This window comes from Podarcis vaucheri (assembly GCF_965113315.1).
Source record: "Podarcis vaucheri genome assembly, chromosome: 2".
Classification (NCBI taxonomy): Eukaryota; Metazoa; Chordata; class Lepidosauria; order Squamata; family Lacertidae; genus Podarcis; species Podarcis vaucheri.
In genome coordinates this window covers 113,451,871-113,471,765 of record NC_138760.1, presented here as the reverse complement: position 1 = coordinate 113,471,765, position 19,895 = coordinate 113,451,871, and the positions used below count along the sequence as shown (strand labels likewise).

The following is a 19,895-nucleotide window of genomic DNA, read 5'->3' as shown; positions in this document are numbered from 1 at the left end:
GGGCTTCAGACAGGGCAGTCTCTCCCAGCCCTACTGGAAGATGCCTGGGATTGACCCCGGAGATGCTCCACCACTGAGCTGCAGCCCTGGCCCAGCACACTTAGGAAATTTCTGAATGGAGAGCTATGAACTTGCTGGAAACTACCATCAGCACCGTTCCATTGATATCCAAATACAGTAGTACCTTGGGTTAAGAACTTAATTTGTTCTGGAGGTCTGTTCTAAACCTGAAACTGTTCTTAACCTGAAGCACCGCTTTAGCTAATGGGGCCTCCTGCTGCCGCTGCGCCGCCACTGCACGATTTCTGTTCTCATTCTGAAGCAAAGTTATTAACCCGAGGTAACATTTCTGGGCTAGTGGAGTCTGTGACCTGAAGTGTATGTAACCTGAAGCGTATGTAACCCGAGGTACCACTGTATCTTTAAGTTACAAGTGCTACAAGGCTGTGTTAGCATGGTTGTGTCTGACATTGGTGGGGGTTTGGGGGGGGTCAGAGGAAGACCTTGTGCCTTTTAAAACGTTGTTGTTGTTTGAAATGTCCACATAAAAAACATTTAACCTGGGCCCCTCCAAAATTCTTGTGCTTTGCTTTGCTTTGCGAGTGCATTCCACAATATGCCATTGATGTGCTCCTTGTGCATTTGCTGTGGTGGGTTCATTGTTCTGTCATGCTCCCCCAATGCTATTGCAATATTGCGTCTGATGGAGCATCTCCACCCCCATCGTTGAACCTGGACACTGAGGTCCAGCGCCAAGGGCCTTCTGGAGGTTCCCTCACTGTGAGAAGCGAGGTTACAGGGAACCAGGTAGAGGGCCTTCTTGGTAGTGGCACCCGCCCTGTGGAACGCGCTCCCGTCAGATGTCAAGGAAATAAACAACTATCTGACATTTAGAAGACATCTGAAGGCAGCCCTGTTTAGGGAAGGTTTTAATGACTTTTGTTGGAATCCGCCCAGAGTGGCTGGGGAAACCCAGCCAGATGGGCAGAGTATAAATACATTATTATTATTATTATTATTATTATTATTATTATTATTATTATTATTGCTATCTTGAGGAGCACCTTTGTACAACTGATCAACAAAAGTGGAACAAAGCCACTCCCGAGTTAAGGAGGGGGGGGTTGAGGGCTCACGCCCCCATCCCCATTCTCGCAGGGCTAGCCCAGCCCCGCGGGATTTAGTGATCCCATTATTCATGCCCAGCAGTGCCAGCCAATGGGCGGGCGCGGGGGGCGGGCCCAGTGGAGGGCACTTAAGGTCAGGGCAGCCCGGGCTCGCCCCTTTCCTCCGCTTCACCAACTGCAGTTTCCCACCCACCCGCCCTTTAGGTGTGCTTTGGACTTTGCTATGGGCTTCGGCTGGTCGCCGCAAGGGGCCTGGTAGGAGTTTTTCCATTTGGCTAATTGGCTGAATTTTGAAGCCACTTGGTTTTTTTTGCCTACCTCGTAGCAAAACGTCAGAACTTCTTGGTTTTGGCGGTTAGGCATTGGCCGGGGTATTGTTATGCAAATGTGGTCGGGGGGGGAGGTTCGCCATCACCTCCCCCAATCCTTGAAGGGTAGTTCGTTAAAGGACTCCGGGGGGCATCGCCTCGTCCGAAACCTATGGAGGCTAGGGCCTAAAGCGCGCTCCCGAGCGGTAACCCCTCGGGGAGCGCCTACGGATGTGCATCTTGGGGGGCTCCCCCTGTCGGTGCTTAACCCTTCCCGGTTAGACCGGATAGTCTGTTAGGGCCAATGCCTAAGGCCAATACCGCTCTTACCTGTAATCAATAAAGTTGTGGCCATTTTACGCCCATTAACCTAAATTCTGGTGTCCGTGTCTTCATTTATTCCATCTGGGGTGGGGGCGGGTATCGCCACGCAATAACACCCCCCGCCCCAAAGCAAACCTTTGTGGTAAGCAAAATTTCAGCAGGAAGTTATTGGACGTGCACCAATTGCAAAGGATGTAGTATGTCCACCCAAAACCTTTTGCAGGCACAAAGAGTATTGAAAGTGAGATAATGTCTAACTTCCCCATCATGAGCCCCCAAATCATCATTAATACACAGCAAAAAAAAAAAAAAAGGAAAAAGCAAAAAAAACCTGGCATTCTGTGAGTTCCATCTCCTTAAATCTTATCCTTTTGTCCTCAGCTCCAGCCCAAGGAAGAGGCAATGGGTCATGAAAATGTAACATCCTGGACAGAGTTTCATCTTGTGGGGCTTCTGCATCTAAAGACCCCCACCTTATTTTTTAGCATTGTTCTGTTTATGGCTTTCGTTGCTCTGCTGGGAAACTGTCTCCTGCTGCTCCTAATCCAAATGGACTCCTCACTTCATACGCCAATGTACTTTTTCCTCAGTCAACTATCCTGCATGGATATGGGCCAGATCCTCATTGTAGTCCCAAAAATGTCTGTGAACTTTTTAACGCAGAGGAGCACTATTTCGCTCGGCAGTTGTGTGGCCCAGATCTTCCTCACTCTGACCATGGGGAGCTCAGAGAGCCTGGTCCTGGCCGTCATGTCTTACGACAGGTACGTGGCCATCTGCAGGCCCTTGCAGTACCCAATCCTTATGCGGAGAACCATCTGCTTCATCATGACTGTTGGGATCTGGTCTACAGCAATGCTGACCATCATGGTCATTGCGATTTACGTCCACTCTCTGCCGTACTGTGACTCGAACGTGATCGACCATTTCGTGTGCGAGTTCCCGGCTTTGTTGAAGCTGTCCTGCGCTGACACCTCTGCCTTTGAGATCGTGGTATACTTTGACAATGTGGTCCTACTCCTCTTCCCCATCTCGGTCATTGTTTCCTCTTACGTCGCCATTCTGGTGCAAGTCTTGAGGATGCGCTCGACCGAGGGAAGGCACAAGGCTTTAGGGACTTGCCTGTCCCACTTCTGTGTCGTGGGCATATTCATTGGGGCATCTATGCTGACCTACACCGCCCCTATGAACGCTTACTCAGCGCAAAGGGCCATGATCTACTCGGTCTGCATTACTGTCGTCCCCCCAATGCTCAACCCTTTTATTTACAGCTTGCGCAACAGGGATGTCCTAGCAGCTCTGCGGAAGCTCTTTGTGAAATGCGCAGCGTATTAACGGCGCCTAGAGAGGCAACAAAATTTCACACTCGTTCAGTTTTCGAAATAAATATTCAAGGTTTTAAGGTAGAACCACGACACCATGTCAAACGCCTTTGCAACAGTGGGTGGGGAAGAACAATCAAGAATACATGTCCATACTGATATGGTACATTTGCTTACAAAATTACAGGGATCACTCAGTTTCCAAGGCAAATCTTCTTTACCTTGTTATCTCTTAGTCAAAGGTGGACCTTCAGATCTTGTCAGACTAGGCTGCAGCTTCCATCATCCCTGCCACTTGGCCATGGGGGGCCAGTGCAGTGTCATGGTTAGTGTGTTGGACTTTGAGGGTTGGAATCCCCACTCAGCCATGAAGCTCAGTGGGTCACCTATGGTCAGCCACTGTCTCTCAGCTTCACTTACTTCATAGTGTTGCTGTGAGGATAAAATTGGTGGAGGGAGAGAATCATGTCCACTACCTTGAACTCCCTGGATAAAAGTTGGGGTATAAATGCAATAAATAAACGAAACAAATAAAATGAATGTATGTGGGCAGAAAGACAGCAAAACCTGGAAGATGGAAACATAGAAAGAGAAGGGCTGAAGCAGTAAGGTAACTCACAGGGTCTAATTCAGGTTGATTAAGGGTGTTGACTTGTATTAGAATGATGCAGCAGTTCAAGGGATCAATAAAGCTATTTCACTGCAGGTAAAGTCCCTTTCTACAGCAGCCAGTCCTTCAGAAACACAAGAGTCTAACTGAACTCTTTTTAAATCTATAGCGTCCTCTGACTCTCTGCGATGCACATCACGCTTCTTGCTCAGAGTAAAACCAAAGCACACACAGAGATCTGGGGCATGTGCAAAGTTCCAGTTGCACTGAGCTCCAGCTCACCATTTTATCTTCTGTAACCATTTTGGCAGATTTTATCCTCTGCATAGCTGTTTTGGCATTTTGTAAGACTAAACAGATTTCTACTTTGTCCAAACAGGGACTCAGCAATCATGTGCTAATTCCCCCTAGGAATTAAGGAACAATGCAACAACCCCATGTCATAGCATGACTCGGGGCACATAATCTTGAAATAGCATGCCTACTTGGGGTGTGGGTGGTGCTGTGGTGTAAACCACTGAGCCTCTAGGGCTTGCTCATCGGAAGGTTGGTGGTTCGAAGCCCCATGACAGGGCGAGCTCCCATTGCTCTGTCCCAGCTTCTGCCAACCTAGCAGTTTGAAAGCACACCAGTGTGAGTAGATAATTAGGTACCACTGTGATGGGAAGGTAAACAGCATTTCCATGCACTCTGGTTTCTGTCACGGTGTTCCATTCTGCCAGAAGCAGTCATGCTGGCCAAATGACCTGGAAAGCTGTCTGTGGACAAACGCCAGCTCCCTTGGCCTGAAAGAGAGATGACCTCATAGTCACATTTGACTGGACTTAACCATCCAGTGGTCCTTTATCTTACCTTCTACCTTTACTTGTTAATCCAGATTTATACACATGTGGGTTAATGTGTCACTAGGGCATGTCACATTAATATGCCTAAATGCTTGTCACTTCAATTTCAATGCCTCCATGCCACCAAATGCTAGAGCTTTTGAGATCTGTGGTACGATCTCCAGTTTTCTCATTACTTCCTTACCCAGGGCATTGGTATCACCCACTAAAACTCAGCAAAAGTCTTAATTATCTAGTATCCAAGCCAGAAATGGGAAGATAATATCCAGGACATTTTTCTTCCTATTAGCAAGCGTTAGGCATAAGTGAAATAATATAGCCCTGGACTCAAGCCAGTGAAGTCCTTACAAATTGCATCAGCTGATGAGTTTGTTCTGACTTTAATCCCTAAGGTGTGAACTTTTCCAACTTCTGTAATCCCTAAGGCTGAAAGTTGAATAAAACGTTAAAAAGTTAACCCTTACAGTGTTATTCCCTTACAGTGCGATTCTAACTATGTAACTCAGAGAAGTTAAGTCCTACTGAATTCAGTTGGGGTATTTCTCCCAGGTAAGAAAGCTTAGGATTGCAGCCTACTGGCTAATGATATAATAGCCAAAATATATTTTAGGCCTGCCTGAATATTTTGGCTTGCAATGTGATACTCAGTGACCCCGAGCATCAGCAATTGGGAGGGAAAAGCAGGACATTCCAGGGATCAAATCAGAAACAGGGGTGGCTTCTGTAAATTCGGGACTGTCCCTGGAAAATAGTGAGACCTGGAGGGTCTGGGGTTTCTGGCATTGCCAGCCACTGTGAGAATAGGATGTTGGACTAGACGGGCCAGGTTCTTCTTTGGTCAATGGGTTCCCTACTGGGATGTGTGCCTTTGGCATGGTGACCTTGGCCTTTTGAGTGGAGCTGACTGCATTCATAGTACGCAGGAAATTCACTCAGTTGGTTCCACCCACATAGTTATGATATTCACCTACCTGTATTTTTCACTCTATAAGACGCACCCGACCACAAGTTTTTGGAGGAGGAAAACAAGAAAAAAAATATTCTGAATCTCAGAAGCCAGAACAGCAAGAGGGATCACTGCGCAGTGAAAGCAGCAATCCCTCTTGCTGTTCTGGCTTCTGGGATAGCTGCGCAACCTGCATTCGCTCCATAAGACGCACACACATTTCCCCTTACTTTTCAGGAGGAAAAAAGTGAGTCTTATAGAGCAAAAAATACGGTATCTTCTCCAACAGTCCTCAATCACTCTCTGTGTGTATGTGATGTGAAGGCAATCACAGAGCATTTTAGATGCTTGCAGCTAGAGATAGTGGATTATTCCCTTAAACAACAATAAATGGTTGTTGTCTTTAAAGCATCCTGACTTTTTATTTGAGACCTCCTAGTTTGTAAGATTAATACTAATAGCTTGCTGAATATTGACGCAAAACGTTCTCATTCCTTTGATGATTTTCGAATACAATTTATTTCCTCATTAATTGCTGGCTACTACTCAGAGACGGGGAAATGGGATAAAGTTTTGGTGCAGCACTAGTCATAAAGTCTTCCCATCACTTTGTGTGGACTCAGCTATACAGCTGCAAATAAAATGTTTTGAATGGGTTGTAATATACAAATGTGATATATGTGATATACAGAGAAGTATGACTAGCCCAGGGACGCGGGTGGCGATGTGGGTAAAACCTCAGTGCCTAGGACTTGCCGATCGTATGGTCGGCGGTTTGAATCCCCGCGGTGGGGTGAGCTCCCGCCCTTCGGTCCCAGCTCCTGCCCACCTAGCAGTTCGAAAGCACCCCTAAGTGCAAGTAGATAAATAGGTATCACTTTATAGCGGGAAGGTAAACGGCGTTTCTGTGTGCTGCGCTGGCTCGCCAGATGCAGCTTTGTCACGTTGGCCACGTGACCCGGAAGTGCCTGCAGACAGCGCTGGCTCCCGGCCTCTTAAGTGAGATGAGCGCATAACCCTAGAGTCGGACACGACTGGCCCATACGGGCAGGCGTACCTTTACCTATGACTAGCCCAAGGTCACCCAGCAGTTGCATGTGGAGGAGCAGGGAAGCGAACCCGGTTCACCAGATTACATGTCCACCGCTGTTAACCACTACACCACCCTGGCTCTCATCAGTTCCTATAAAGTAAATTATGATGGAAAGGCAAACTCCCAGCTACATTCAAATATCCACAGAGGAGCATTTTCTCCACCCTCTTGAGAAATTCCTTCTAATCCAGAGAGCTTCTGTGTTGGGATGTTGGCTACAGGTGAGAGAGTCAGATACTCCTTCAGACTGCTCTTGCTCCCCCGTGGAAAGATTGACAGGTATTTGGACAGGTAGGAGGAGACCTAGAAAGGGACAGTTACAGAGACCTAAGGTATAAAGGGAATCAAGCAGAAGAACGTCAACCTCATCAAAGAACAGGGAGAATGAGAACTGAATGGAGGCCTGTACTTCTCCCCAGAATCTTCTGCTCCCTCATTCATGTTATTTAGTGGACATTGGCTTGGAGGAACCCATGTCTGCAGAAGCAGCATATGGTGCTATCTTTAGATTCTCATTATCTAGTGGGGCGAGCAATGTACTGTTTGAAGTCTGACTTGTAGCTTCCACTTCTGAAAGTATTACTTAATAAGTTGGGGAGCCAAAATATACAGGAGTGTGATCGTTTCTCCTTGGAGCTTTTAAATAGTGATTGTGAAAATGCTGGTTATAATATAGATCCAAAAAAAGGCACATTTTTTCTCTTACTGCTAGACCCTGTGGGACTAAGTAAAGATTTTGCAGAGATAAAGTAGGAGATGTAGATTTTAAAATGTTCCTTTACAAGAAAGAGCATTTTTTATAGTCCACAAGGTCTGGATTGTTTTCCTAGCTGACCTCAAATCAAGCAATTTAGGGTTTGTGATTCTGAATATTTTAAGATGTGAAAAGCAATCAAGAAAATTAAATATTGATTGTGGCTTTCTCTCTCTTTTTCTTTTGGAGTTATAAAAATATTTATGGTTTTCAAAATGTAAGGAAAAAAGATGCCATTCTCTCAGAGTAACAACTCTGTTCTAAAGAATGTACTGTAAATCATTTTTTGCTTGCAACAAGGAAAAGGCTGTAACACTTTTAAACTGAATTATGGTCAATAGTTTATGGTGGAGGACATGAGCAAGATTTAATTAAATCAATGTTTGGAGCACTGAAGGTTTACAGCAGAACATCTAAAGGCCAACAGCTTCTAAAAAATCACATCGGTTTTCTACTTGCTGGCAGAAAGACATGCGTTAGACACAGGTATGTGATTCTTAATACTTATATAGGTTGAATTTTCAACACATTTTTGTGGTTGGCATATCTGATGATGATAACATCAATTTTCATACACAAAATCCTTTGCAAGTGAATGTGGGACAGGCACAAGTGTGTGTGTGTGTGTGTGTGTGTGTGTGTGTGTAACCAGCACACCTGAAATTGTGAACCTAATTCTGGTGCCGAGAAGAGCAAATCTGTTTGGGTTGTTGTTTGAGGCGAAGGATCTTTCTTGCTTCAGTATCAATTACAGTGGTACCTCAGGTTACATACGCTTCAGGTTACATACGTTTCAGGTTACAGACTCTGCTAACCCAGAAAAATTGCTTCAGGTTAAGAACTTTGCTTCAGGATGAGAACAGAAATCATGCTCCAGCGGCACAGCAGCAGCAGGAGGCCCCATTAGCCTAAAGTGGTGCTTCAGGTTAAGAACAGTTTCAGATTAAGAACGGACCTCCGGAACGAATTAAGTACTTAACCCGAGGTACCACTGTATATGGTTGCATCCCTATGTTTACAAATTACAAAATACAAGGTGAGAAAAAGATCCCAGAAACAGAAATGTATCTCAACAGAGAACAGAAATCTACACAAGCACAGAATTCTATGGCATATTCTACACTGACTTTGGGCAGAATATATAGTTCCCTCTGTGTGCTTATCAGAGCCTTTGAAGTAATGTGAATGTTACTATAGGTGAGATACCCAGGGCTTTTTTCCTTTCAGCCAGAACTCACCAGAAATCAGTTCCAGCACCAATAAGGTGGGTGCCATTGTCATTTGTAAGAAAACAAGGGAGGTGTTCGTTGTGAGTTCCAGCACCTCTTTTTCTAGAAAAATAGCACCACTGATACCCGCTTTAGTGTCCGGTGTAATAGTGGCAAATGATAATACAAACGTCCACGCAATTCCATGTCTTGTTCACAACAACCCTGGGCATTAGGCAATGCTGAGAGGTAGCAAGTAGTCTTTTGTTTGTTGCCATTTGGTAACCCTCCGTCTTCCAGAAGATTTGCACGAGAGCTGGACCATAAAGAAGGCTGATCGCCGAAGAATTGATGCTTTTGAATTATGGTGCTGGAGGAGACTTTTGAGAGTCCCATGGACTGCAAGAAGATCAAACCTCTCCATTCTGAAGGAAAGCAGCCCTGAGTGCTTACTGGAAGGACAGATCCTGAAGCTGAGGCTCCAATACCTTGGCCACCTCATGAGAAAAGATGACTCCATGGAAAAGACCCTAATGTTGGGAAAGATGGAGGGCACAAGGAGAAGGGGACGACAGAGGATGAGATGGTTGGACAGTGTTCTTGAAGCTACCAGCATGTGTTTGACCAAACTGCGGGAGGCAGTGGAAGACAGGAGTGCCTGGTGTGCTCTGGTCCATGGGATCACGAAGAGTTGGACATGACTAAACAACAACATAGTTCAATCTGGCAACTCACGCCGTTGGCATCTATGCAAATTGGCCATTTCAAACTTTGGCACCATTGCAAATTGCTCACCGAAAGCGTTAGTTAGCTGGGGAGTTACCTTTGAGTTTTGGGACACAAAGACACCCGGGGAGCCTTTCTCTTACTCACTTCTTTCCCGTGTCTCCCCTCTGGCCATGTTGTCAAGTGAAGACGAGCAACTTACTTTTAGGAAGAGCTAAGGGGAAGGGGGAAAGTTGCAGTGCACAAATGATTGGGAAGATACAGCTATCAGATTAAAGAAGTCTGTCAAACTAAAAAATATATAATGGCAGGATCTGCTCTTGGTCATCATTCTTCCTGATCCTTGAGCCACCACACACAATGGCTATATTTTGGGAATGGTGAATAGGTCAGACCATCAAAACCCAAATGACCAATTTTCTCCAGCTCCTAGTTGCTAATAAGTGCTGTGAAGAGCTCCACAAGAAGCCCATCACAAAGCCAAATGGCTACTTCTAGGTGGTTACAAGGCTGCTGAGACTACCCAGTACTCAAAGCTGTGTCACAATACTGGACTTCCTCACATGTTTTTATGTTGGCTAAGCCATTGTGGGAGGTCACAGTATGGTAAGATAAAACAGACAAACTATCCCCCCCCATTGACTTTTTATACTCATTTTTTGTGCTTGTATTTCTTCAACATAAGAAGTGGAGATTTGAGAACGATGTGTTTTGCACCCTTTTTTCTTCTATTTATTTATCTCTTTCCCTCTTTTCTCATTAGGAATTTTCTGTATGGTTCGTTCATACTGTAATGTTCCATTGTTCTATTTGTGTTACAAAATTTTAACAGCAAAAAATTATCGAAACAAAAACTGATAACTAATAAAATAAAATAAAAATAGCATGTAACATTATGGTGGAAAACTCTTTGAAAGGGGTAGCCTGGGCTGGATCTATTTCCTCTGTTTCCAGGTTTCCTCCATTTCTCCAACAAGATGGTTTTAGCTGCGTAGCTTACCCTCAAAAACCACTTGTAACTGAAGACGGCATGTTTTATTTTTAAATGTTGCCACTCCACAGTTATAATATTAATGGTGCTTTACCTAATTTTTTTCACAGGGAAGTGTGACTTCCATTCCCCACATATTCTCTCCTTGTATCTTACTCAGCTGAAATCCAGACAAATGAAGAAGGAATGGGGGATGAGAATAAAACATCGTGGACGGAGTTTCTTCTTGTTGGACTTCAGCATCAAAGGTCACCCACCCTTTTCCTTGGTGTTATCCTCTTCATGTCCCTTATCGCTCTCCTTGGAAACAGCCTCCTCCTGTTCTTAATTAAAATGAGCTCTGGTCTGCAGACCCCAATGTACTTTTTCCTCAGCCAACTGGCCTTCATGGACCTCTGCCAAGTTCTCTCCATCGTTCCCAAAATGACACTGGATTTCGCAACCCACAGCTACACCATTTCACTCTACGGATGTGCCGTCCAGATTTTTGTCACGCTGGTCATGGGAGGAGCAGAGTGCCTCACCCTGGCAACCATGTCCTATGACAGGTATGTGGCTATCTGCAGGCCGCTGCAATATCCGGTCCTCATGAGGAGCAAAATCTGCAACATCATGTCAGTCGCTTCCTGGTTCTGGTCTTGTGTGCAAGCCCTGAACTGTTCCCTCTACGTGCTGCCTCTTCCCTACTGCAAGTCCAACGTGATTAGACACATCGGTTGTGATTATACAGCGCTTTTAAAGCTTTCTTGCTCTGACAATTCTGCATTTGAAAAATCAATATACCTCGGAACATTCCTAGTATTCCTAATCCCCATCTCAATCATCCTGGCTTCCTACACAGCCATCCTCCTTCAGGTTCTGAGGTCCCGCTCCTCCGGAAGTAGCCACAAGGCCCTGGGGACCTGCTTGTCCCACTTGTGTGTGGTGGGGATCTTCTATGGTTCGGCCATTTTAACATACATGACACCCGTATCTTCCTATTCAGCAGAAAAGGCTATGATCAACTCAGTGTTCATTACCATTGTCCCAGCCATGCTCAACCCATTCATATACAGCCTGAGGAACCGAGACGTTTTAGCAGCTCTGAGGAGACTTTTGGAAAAATGCATATTGTGTAAATAGTTGGACAAGAAAAATATATATTAGAAACTTACATACAATGCTGCTACTACTACTACTACTACTACTACTACTGTGATTTGCTTTCTATAAGGGATCTCAGTGCTATTTTACAAAACAATAAAAACATTCATATACCCATTTCACATGTACAAAGCGCTAAATAATTGCACATATAAAAATCTCTTTAAAAAAACCCATTACATACATAAAAACAATTTCAGATTCAACACGGATGCCAAGTGGGATGACTTGGAAGATTTGCTGGAAGAAAATAATGACAATAGCAAGTTTGTCCAAACATATTTTAATCTTTTGATTGGAAAGAAAAAGTATCCAAATGCTTTCATGGGGAACACACTGAGGCTGCTTTCCTTCCCTCCCTCCCCACCCAATTCCCTGCTCCCTGAATGTGCCGGATTGCTCTGGACAGCCCAACCCAGAGCTGTTTCTGCTTGACTCTGCCAAAGTCCAGATCTGCCTTATTTGGTTTTGGCTTTGGCTGGACCCAGTGCTCAGACCTAATGTACATTATCCCATCAAATGTCTGAGTCACAATCCAGAGAAAGGCTTCTTAAACAAAGAGCAGCATTGCTGCAAGACAGGCGCGGTTGGTGGTGAGAGATAGTTCTGCAACCCTGTAGCAGCACCCCTGCTATTTATGAGGAAAGTGATGGGGTGATGAATGGCAGTGCTGAGAGCAGGGCAGTTTGAGTGAAGTGGAAGAGCCAATCTGGCGTGCCCAAGCTGTCACAATCTTCCCACCGCCCTGTCCCACCCTACTAACCATCCTGGTGGTACATGGCAGTGATGCTGCTCCTGGGAGGCCGAGCCTGCAGTGCCTCCCCTCACTGCTGGCTATTCCTGCTCCAAGCACTTGCCCCTGTTTGAACTCACACAAGAGAGTTTGAGCTTTGCCATAGCTCTGCTCTCAGCCATGGCCTGGCATTCAAGGAATGAGGTCTATCCCCACGGCAGAGTCCAAACTCTAAATATACTGTACTTTTCCGTGTATGAGTCTATGGTTTTTTTCTTTTAAAAACATGCTAAAAAGTAGGGGTCGTCTTATACATGGGTGGCATAGCTGTCAACGTTTCCCTTTTTTAAAGGGAAATTCCCTTATTCCGAATAGGATTCCTCGTAAGAAAAGGAAAAATTTGACAGCTATGATGGGTGGTCCATAGGGTGGACGTTTGATTGGTTGCTGCCGCAGCTGTCAACAGCTATATTGCATGTTATTGGTTGCTTTGTCAATGGGTGGTGTTGATTGGCTGATGCTCTGGCAGTTGGGCGGGCGATTGGCAGCTTCTGCCGGCGATGGGACAGACGGGATGTGGATTTTGTGACACGTGCAAAAGCTCCACAACTCTGGACAATTCTCCACAAAAAAGCTCAACAACTCTGTGGCATCTCTCCCCATTTTCTTAAATCTGAGTCCCCCAAAATAGGGGTAGTCTTATACACAGGGGCGTCTTATAGACGGAAAAGTACAGTACTTTTTGAAGTGAGGCAATGAGAACTGTATACAGTGTTGCAAATGTGATCGCACCATAAATTTCTATCATGGTATTATGGTATCTTTAATTTTATTTTCAGTTCCTTTTCTAATGATCCCAGGCATGGAATTAACCTTTTTTCATAGCTACCACACGCTGGATACCTTACGACTCCAAGGCCTCATTCCTGGTCTGTCTTTGCCGCTTGACACAGTTCAGACCCTGTGTCAGAAGCTAGAGTCAAGTGTAGGTCAACAATAAAAACATGGCGTCAGTGACGTTAACGTTTTATTCAAAACAACTAAACAGTGCAGGCCTAGTAATCCCAGTAACTCTTGCCTCAATGAGACAATAGCGAGGCGTGTTTGAAAACGGAAGCATTTACTTTCGGGTTTTCAGCGTTCAGGTTCGAGACGTTCTAGAACAGAGATACCACTGTACTTTTGAGATACACTCATACTCCCCCAAAGTGTTGGATCGCTCTCTATGTGTATGTGATGTGAAGGCAATCACAGAGCATTTTGAATGCTTGCTGGTAGAGATTGTGTGTGTGTGTGTGTGTGTGTGTGTGTTCCCTTAGGCAATAATAAATGGCAATTATCTTTAAAAATAGCCTGACATTTCTTTTTCTTGAGAACTTCTATTTATAAGATTAATACCAGTAACTTAGTGAATGTTGACATAGCAACAATTACCAAGTTACTGGCATTCATAAGATGTTTGTAGGCCACTGGTCAGGAACTACATGAGTAGATCTCTCAAGACCTGTTTTGGACTTGTTGCATATTTAGTGCTAAAATATGGACATAATATTGAAATTTGACCATCTCTCAAAGGTATTCAGCTGGTCGAATGTCAGAATTTGTTGACATTTCCTGCTGGCCCCTAAAATGTAAAGAATTACCAGAAGAGAAGTAGAAGTTACAATAATCACTATCATATGTTAGAAGAAGTTCTAACAATCACTGTCATGACTGAGATGTGGAGAAAGACCATAATGAATGTTACTTCAAAGTTCTCTTCCCCTGTGAAAGGGGCTTCCTTTTTTTTTGCCCTCACTCTCTGTGCACTTTAAGGGACGTGGGTGGCACTGTGGGTTAAACCACAGAGCCTAGGACTTGCCAATCAGAAGGCTGGCGGTTCGAATCCCCACGACGGGGTGAGCTCCTGCTGCTTGGTCCCTGCTCCTGCCAACCTAGCAGTTCGAAAGCATGTCAAAGTGCAAGTAGATAAATAGGTACCACTCCGATGGGAAGGTAAACGGCGTTTCCATGCACTGCTCTGGTTCGCCAGAAGCGGCTTAGTCATGCTGGCCACATGACCCGGAAGCTGTACGCCGGCTCCCTCGGCCAATAAAGCGAGATGAGCGCCACAACCCCAGAGTCGGCCACGACTGGACCTTTACCTTTACCTTTTACTGTGCACTTTAGAATTTCTTTAGAGTTTTGGTGGGTTTGTGGTTTGCATTCCTTTCATCTAGCAAATTGGAGGGGGGGGGAGTTGGTGGGTGGGAATGGACAAGAATTTCCATAAGGAAAATGTGCTTTGAAAGTATGTTTGAAGTTTGAGTTGTAGCTTCCAGTGTGCCTTAATTAAAGTCATGGGGCCAAAATTCCCAAAGGTATAGGAGAGTGATCATTTCTTCATGAAGATTTTAAATACTGTTGGTGAAAATGCTGGTTGTGATGCAGCAGATGTAGATTTTAAAAATGTCGCTATATAAGAGAGACTATTTTTCAATAGTTCAGAGAGTCTGAATTGTTTTTGCAACTGACCGCAAAACAAGGAATTCAGTCTTTATGATTCTGAATATTTTAATGTGTGGAAAGCAATCAAGAAAACACTTTACTACCCTAAGGCACTAAATATTGATTGTGATTTCCCCCCCTTCCTTTTGAAGTTATAAAAATATTTCCACTTTTCAAAATGTAGGCAAAGTAAGTCATTAATTCAGATTAACAACTCTTTCAAAGAATGTACTGCAAATCATTTTTTGCCTACAACAGGAAAAACGTGGCAACCCTTTAAACTGAATTGTGGTCAATTAGCTTAGGGGAGTACTATGGAAGAGATGAGCAACATTTAATTAAATCAGTGGATGGAGCACTGATAATTTACAGCAGAGGACTTATATACCAGCTTCTTTTAAAACATAAGCTGTCTTTCTGCTTGCTGTTGCTAACACATGCATTAGACACAGGTATGTGACTCTTCTCATTGTCATTGCAATCTAATTCTTCTTTTCTTTTCTTTTCTGTTTTGTATTGTTCTTTGGTGACAACACAAATTTTCATAAAGAAAATCCTTTGCAAGAGAATCTTAAACAGGCAAAGAGAGACCAAAGGAAAAACTATACTGATAATGTGTCTGTGTGTCTGTCTGTCTGTCTGTCTGTCTGTGAGTGACACCATAAGACACTAGAACTCAGGACTCAAGGGAGAAATCAGTCATAGCTGAGTAAGGTTGTCTTCCATGAACACAGTTTTAACAGTGAGTCCATAAGTGACTGTGGAGGCCAATTCTGGATCCACACGTCCTTCCACAGTGGGGACAGGGTGGGAGTTGATCATGGTGTGGATTTGCCAAGCGTGCCTTCCTCTTAGCACGTTTCTCCCTTTTGTCCCGAATTTGAGTGTCTTCAAAGCCCATGGCACATTTGGTAAAGGCTGTTCTCCAATTGGAGTGCTCGCAGGTCAGTGTTTCCCAGTTGTTGGTGTGACAGCTACACATATACTCCATTTGGGAGTCATGTTTATGTCGGGGGTATTAGTCATTCATTTTCAGAAAACTGTCTTCAAGAAATTCTGCATGTAAGATGAAACTCTGGCTGTGAAGCTGGATTGTTTGCACTGGTGCAAATATAAGACAGTGACATCATGGACATGCACAGTGTGTTATGTGAGAGTGACTGAGAGAGAGTTTCAGTTTTAATCTACTGAAAAGATGCAAGCAGATCTGCTGCTGTGGGGATCCACAGCAGTCTCTGTAAATAGCAATCGCTATGCTTGTTGTTGTTTAGTCGTTTAGTCGTGTCTGACTCTTCATACCCCATGGACCAGAGCACACCAGGCACTCCTGTCTTCCACTGCCTCCCGCAGTTTGGTCAAACTCATGCTGGTAGCTTCAAGAACACTGTCCCACCATCTTGACCTCTGTCGTCCCCTTCTCCTTGTGCCCTCCATCTTTCCCAACATCAGGGTCTTTTCGAACAATCGTGTGTTGCTCATCAATCAAGACTCAGGGCCGATTTCCTCACGCTTCACTAACAGACTGTATTTCAACTCTGCTAAACACGTGGTCGGAAGTGTGCTGGGCGAATCTTTCACAGCAGCTTTCATGCCATAAACACCCACAGTTTACTCAGAAGTTAATGGGAAATCCATTCTTTATTTGAAAGGGGGGGAAATCCTGTATCCCATCTGGGCACTGTGATGTGGTTCTCCTCTCTGATCTAGCAACTGGTGTTGCATGGAAAGCCCTTTTATTTTAAATTATTTTATCTGTGAAAATTAGCCTCTTTTAATCTCTTATATCATTCATGGCTTTCCATGCCCCTTCTATCCACTTTGCATTTGATTTATTGTTAATAAGGTATCTTTTATGTTGGTTAAGGCAGAAATCTAAAATGATAAAATGATAACTAATAAAATAAAAAAGGGGAATATATTAATGATAAGCTTCTTGAAAGAGGGAACCAGAGCTGGATTAATTGGCTACAAACAGGAGGATTTCAGCTCTTTTAAAAGGCCTATTTGCTTGTATATCATGAATATCACACACATCCAATTGGGTCATGTAGCCTACCTACAAAAAAACACTGATAACATAAGATGGCATAATTTATTTAGAAATCCTGTGTTCCCACCCACCCCAGTTACAATATTAATGTTTGTTTATCTACAATTCTCTCAAAGTACTATGTGACTTCTATCCCCAGCTTTTCTCTCCTTGTATCTTATTCAGCTAAAATCCAGACAAATGAAGAAGGAATGGGGGGTGAGAATAAAACATCGTGGACGGAGTTTCTTCTTGTTGGACTTCAGCATCAAAAGTCACCCACCCTTTTCCTTGGTGCCATCCTCTTCATGTCCCTTATCGCCCTCCTTGGAAACAGCCTCCTCCTGTTCTTAATTAAAATGAGCTCTGGTCTGCAGACCCCAATGTATTTTTTCCTCAGCCAACTAGCCTTCATGGACCTCTGCCAAGTTCTCTCCATAGTTCCCAAAATGACGGTGGATTTTGTAACCCACAGCTACACCATTTCGCTTTCTGGATGCATCACCCAGATTTCTGTCACGCTGCTCTTGGGAGGGGCAGAGTGCCTCATCCTGGCGACCATGTCATATGACAGGTACGTGGCTATCTGCAGGCCGCTGCAATATCCGGTCCTCATGAGGAGCAAAATCTGCAACATCATGTCAGTCGCTGCCTGGTTTTGGTCTGCGTTCCAGGCTCTGAGCTGTTCCCTCTATGTGCTGCCTCTTCCCTACTGCAAGTCCAATGTGATTAACCATTACCTGTGTGATTATCCAGCGCTTATACAATTGTCCTGCTCTGACAATTCTGCATTTGTGAGATCAACATACTTTGGTAATTTCATGGTCCTTCTCATCCCCATCTCAGTCATTCTGGCTTCCTACATAGCCATCCTACTTCAAGTCCTCAGAGCACGCTCCTCAGGAAGTAGCCACAAGGCTCTGGGCACCTGCTTGTCCCATTTGTGTGTGGTTGGAATCTTCTATTCAATGGCCATGTTTACGTACATGACCCCCTATACAGCGGAAAAGTCCATGATTAACTCAGTGTTTACTACCATTGTCCCTGCTATGTTGAACCCTTTCATATACAGCCTGAGGAACCGCGATGTTCTAGCAGCTTTGAGGAGACTTTGTGCAAAATGCATATTGTGTAAATAATTGGATAGGAAAAAAGAAACTATCCATGATGTTATCCTCAGAACCAGCAGAACTCTTAAACATAACTGGAAATAACTAACTAGGCATAGGTGAATTGGTTCATTTCAGTTTAACTCAGTTTCTCATTTTTCCAGTTTTAAGTTCAGCTCTCCACATTTCCACATCAGTTTACAACTGGGTGGCTTTTTAAAAGGTCTTGTTAAAATTCATTAGCATTCCAATCTGAATTTCTCCTCATCCTCCTGTTGCTGTATGCATTTTCCCCTAACCAGTTTGCAGAGCAGTTTCCTCTATTGTGATGCGTTTCTATGTGCTACTTTCTACAATATAAGCATGTTCATGTACACCTTACCCTATCAAATGCATTTTTTAACATTTTTTGGGCTGGAGAACTGTATTGTAAAGTCTGGACAACTGCAGAATTTGAAAGCTGGATGTATATTTGTTTGTGTGCTGCTTAGGAAAGCATGAATTTGGGAGAACTGAATCAGAATTATCTTCCACCAATAAGAAGGAGACAGGCAGAAGTGACAGAAGGCTGCTGAAACTGCTAAGTGGTTTAAAACTAACTTTATTTGTTGACAAGAAAGTATTAAAATGTAAATTACAAAAATATAGAAAGAGGTAATGCAGTACTGCAACAAGACAGAAACAACAGAAACATTTAGTATATTTATTTTTCAAAAAAACACACACATTGTAAATAATTATTGAGAAACTGAACAATAAAAAGGTCCTCCTATTAACTAGAAGTCCCTGTAACAGATCAATGATAGAATTCTAAAGTTGGAAGGGATCCTGAGGGACATCTAATCCAACTCCCTGCAATGCATATATTGAGAATAAAGCTCTTAAAATTCTATGCTTTGGTCTGGGAGGCTACAAAATTGGGTTGGGGGATTTCAGTGATTCCAGTGATTATTTTGGGGGGAGGCACACAGGTCATGATTTCTCCCTCAGCCCAGTTCCCTATTCCAAGGTATATTTGGCAGTGGAGCGGGGAAATTATTGAGCAAGGTCTCAATATGGGGGTGGTACCATTCCACTACCACTATTCCACAGAATGTCACTTGGAAGAATACATTGGGAGGTAGGAAGAAGGTGCCCACTGGCCAACTGGAGTCAAGAGGAAACTCCAGTGAGTGTCTTGTCCCCAGATTACAGCACCTTTCAAAAACCTGTGCGGCACAGCACTCTCCCCATTTGCATAGGCACGCACAGCACGTTTCATTAGGGTGTGCACCCAGGGATGTTGTAAAAAATGATTTCAGCAAAGGAAGAAGGGGCAGGGAATGGCAAGACAAACAAATAGGGACAAGAGAGAGGTAAAGAGGAAAAACCACAAGAGCAGTCAAGAAGCCAAAATAGGATTTTTTTCAGCAGAGAAAAAGACTCATGCCAAGCTGACCAGATGCAGGGCACTTATGGAGGGCCAAGGGTGGAATGGCTTCTCCACTTCCTTGCTTAAAAGGTAAAGGGACCCCTGGCCGTTAGGTCCAGTCATGACCGACTCTGGGGTTGCGGCACTCATCTCGCTTTACTGGCCGAGGGAGCTGGTGTACAGCTTCCGGGTCATGTGGCCAGCATGACTAAACCACTTCTGGCGAACCAGAGCAGCGCACAGAAACGCCGTTTACCTTCCCGCCAGAGCGGTACCTATTTATCTACTTGCACTTTGACGTGCTTTCGAACTGCTAGATTGGCAGGAGCAGGGACTGAGCAATGGGAGCTCACCCCGTCGTGGGGATTCAAACCGTCAACCTTCTGACTGGCAAGTCCTAGGCTCTGTGGTTTAACCCACAGCACCACCCGCATCCCTATTTCCTTGCTTACGGACCATAAAAAAACAGCCCCTATCCCCTTCAGATCTCTCTCCACGAAAGGTGGCCAGTGGAGTGAGGATGGAGACAGAAACAGACACAGGCAGAAGAAAAAGGCTGGAATGGATCTGCAGGGGCAGCTAGTGGAGCCAGTCACTCTCATTCCCACTGCCACTGCCACTGCCACTTCCAGAGACAGACACAGGCAGAGGCCCCAAGTCCTTTCCAGATCCATTCCATTCCATTTCTTCTGCCTGCATCTCTGTTTGTCTGCTTCCCTTGACCCACAC

The 19,895-nt window shown here is 44.4% G+C and overlaps 5 protein-coding genes across 5 annotated transcripts in view; 4 read left to right on the top strand and 1 right to left on the bottom strand.

Annotated features, from left to right (window-relative positions):
- Nucleotides 1–19,895, top strand: part of LOC309524893 (E3 ubiquitin-protein ligase TRIM7-like) — a 254,550-nt gene that overhangs the window by 96,693 nt on the left and 137,962 nt on the right. The window lies entirely within an intron of this gene.
- LOC309526169 (olfactory receptor 2T35-like) overlaps nt 1–19,895 on the bottom strand; it is a gene marked incomplete at its 3' end in the record, with an annotated part of 41,372 nt that overhangs the window by 19,287 nt on the left and 2,190 nt on the right. The gene's annotated exons all lie outside the window — the stretch shown is intronic.
- LOC309527506 (olfactory receptor 2Z1-like) lies at nt 2,162–3,094 on the top strand (the record flags this gene model as incomplete). Its single annotated transcript, XM_082214332.1, has 1 exon — nt 2,162–3,094. One exon carries the CDS (start codon nt 2,162–2,164, stop codon nt 3,092–3,094), a length of 933 nt encoding a protein of 310 aa, XP_082070458.1.
- LOC309527505 (olfactory receptor 2AK2-like) lies at nt 10,441–11,376 on the top strand (the record flags this gene model as incomplete). Its single annotated transcript, XM_082214331.1, has 1 exon — nt 10,441–11,376. The coding sequence occupies one exon, from the start codon at nt 10,441–10,443 to the stop codon at nt 11,374–11,376; it is 936 nt and encodes a 311-aa protein (XP_082070457.1).
- LOC309527504 (olfactory receptor 2AK2-like) lies at nt 16,838–17,785 on the top strand (the record flags this gene model as incomplete). The annotated part of the gene is made up of 1 exon (XM_082214330.1): nt 16,838–17,785. The coding sequence occupies exon 1, from the start codon at nt 16,859–16,861 to the stop codon at nt 17,783–17,785; it is 927 nt and encodes a 308-aa protein (XP_082070456.1). The 5' UTR covers nt 16,838–16,858.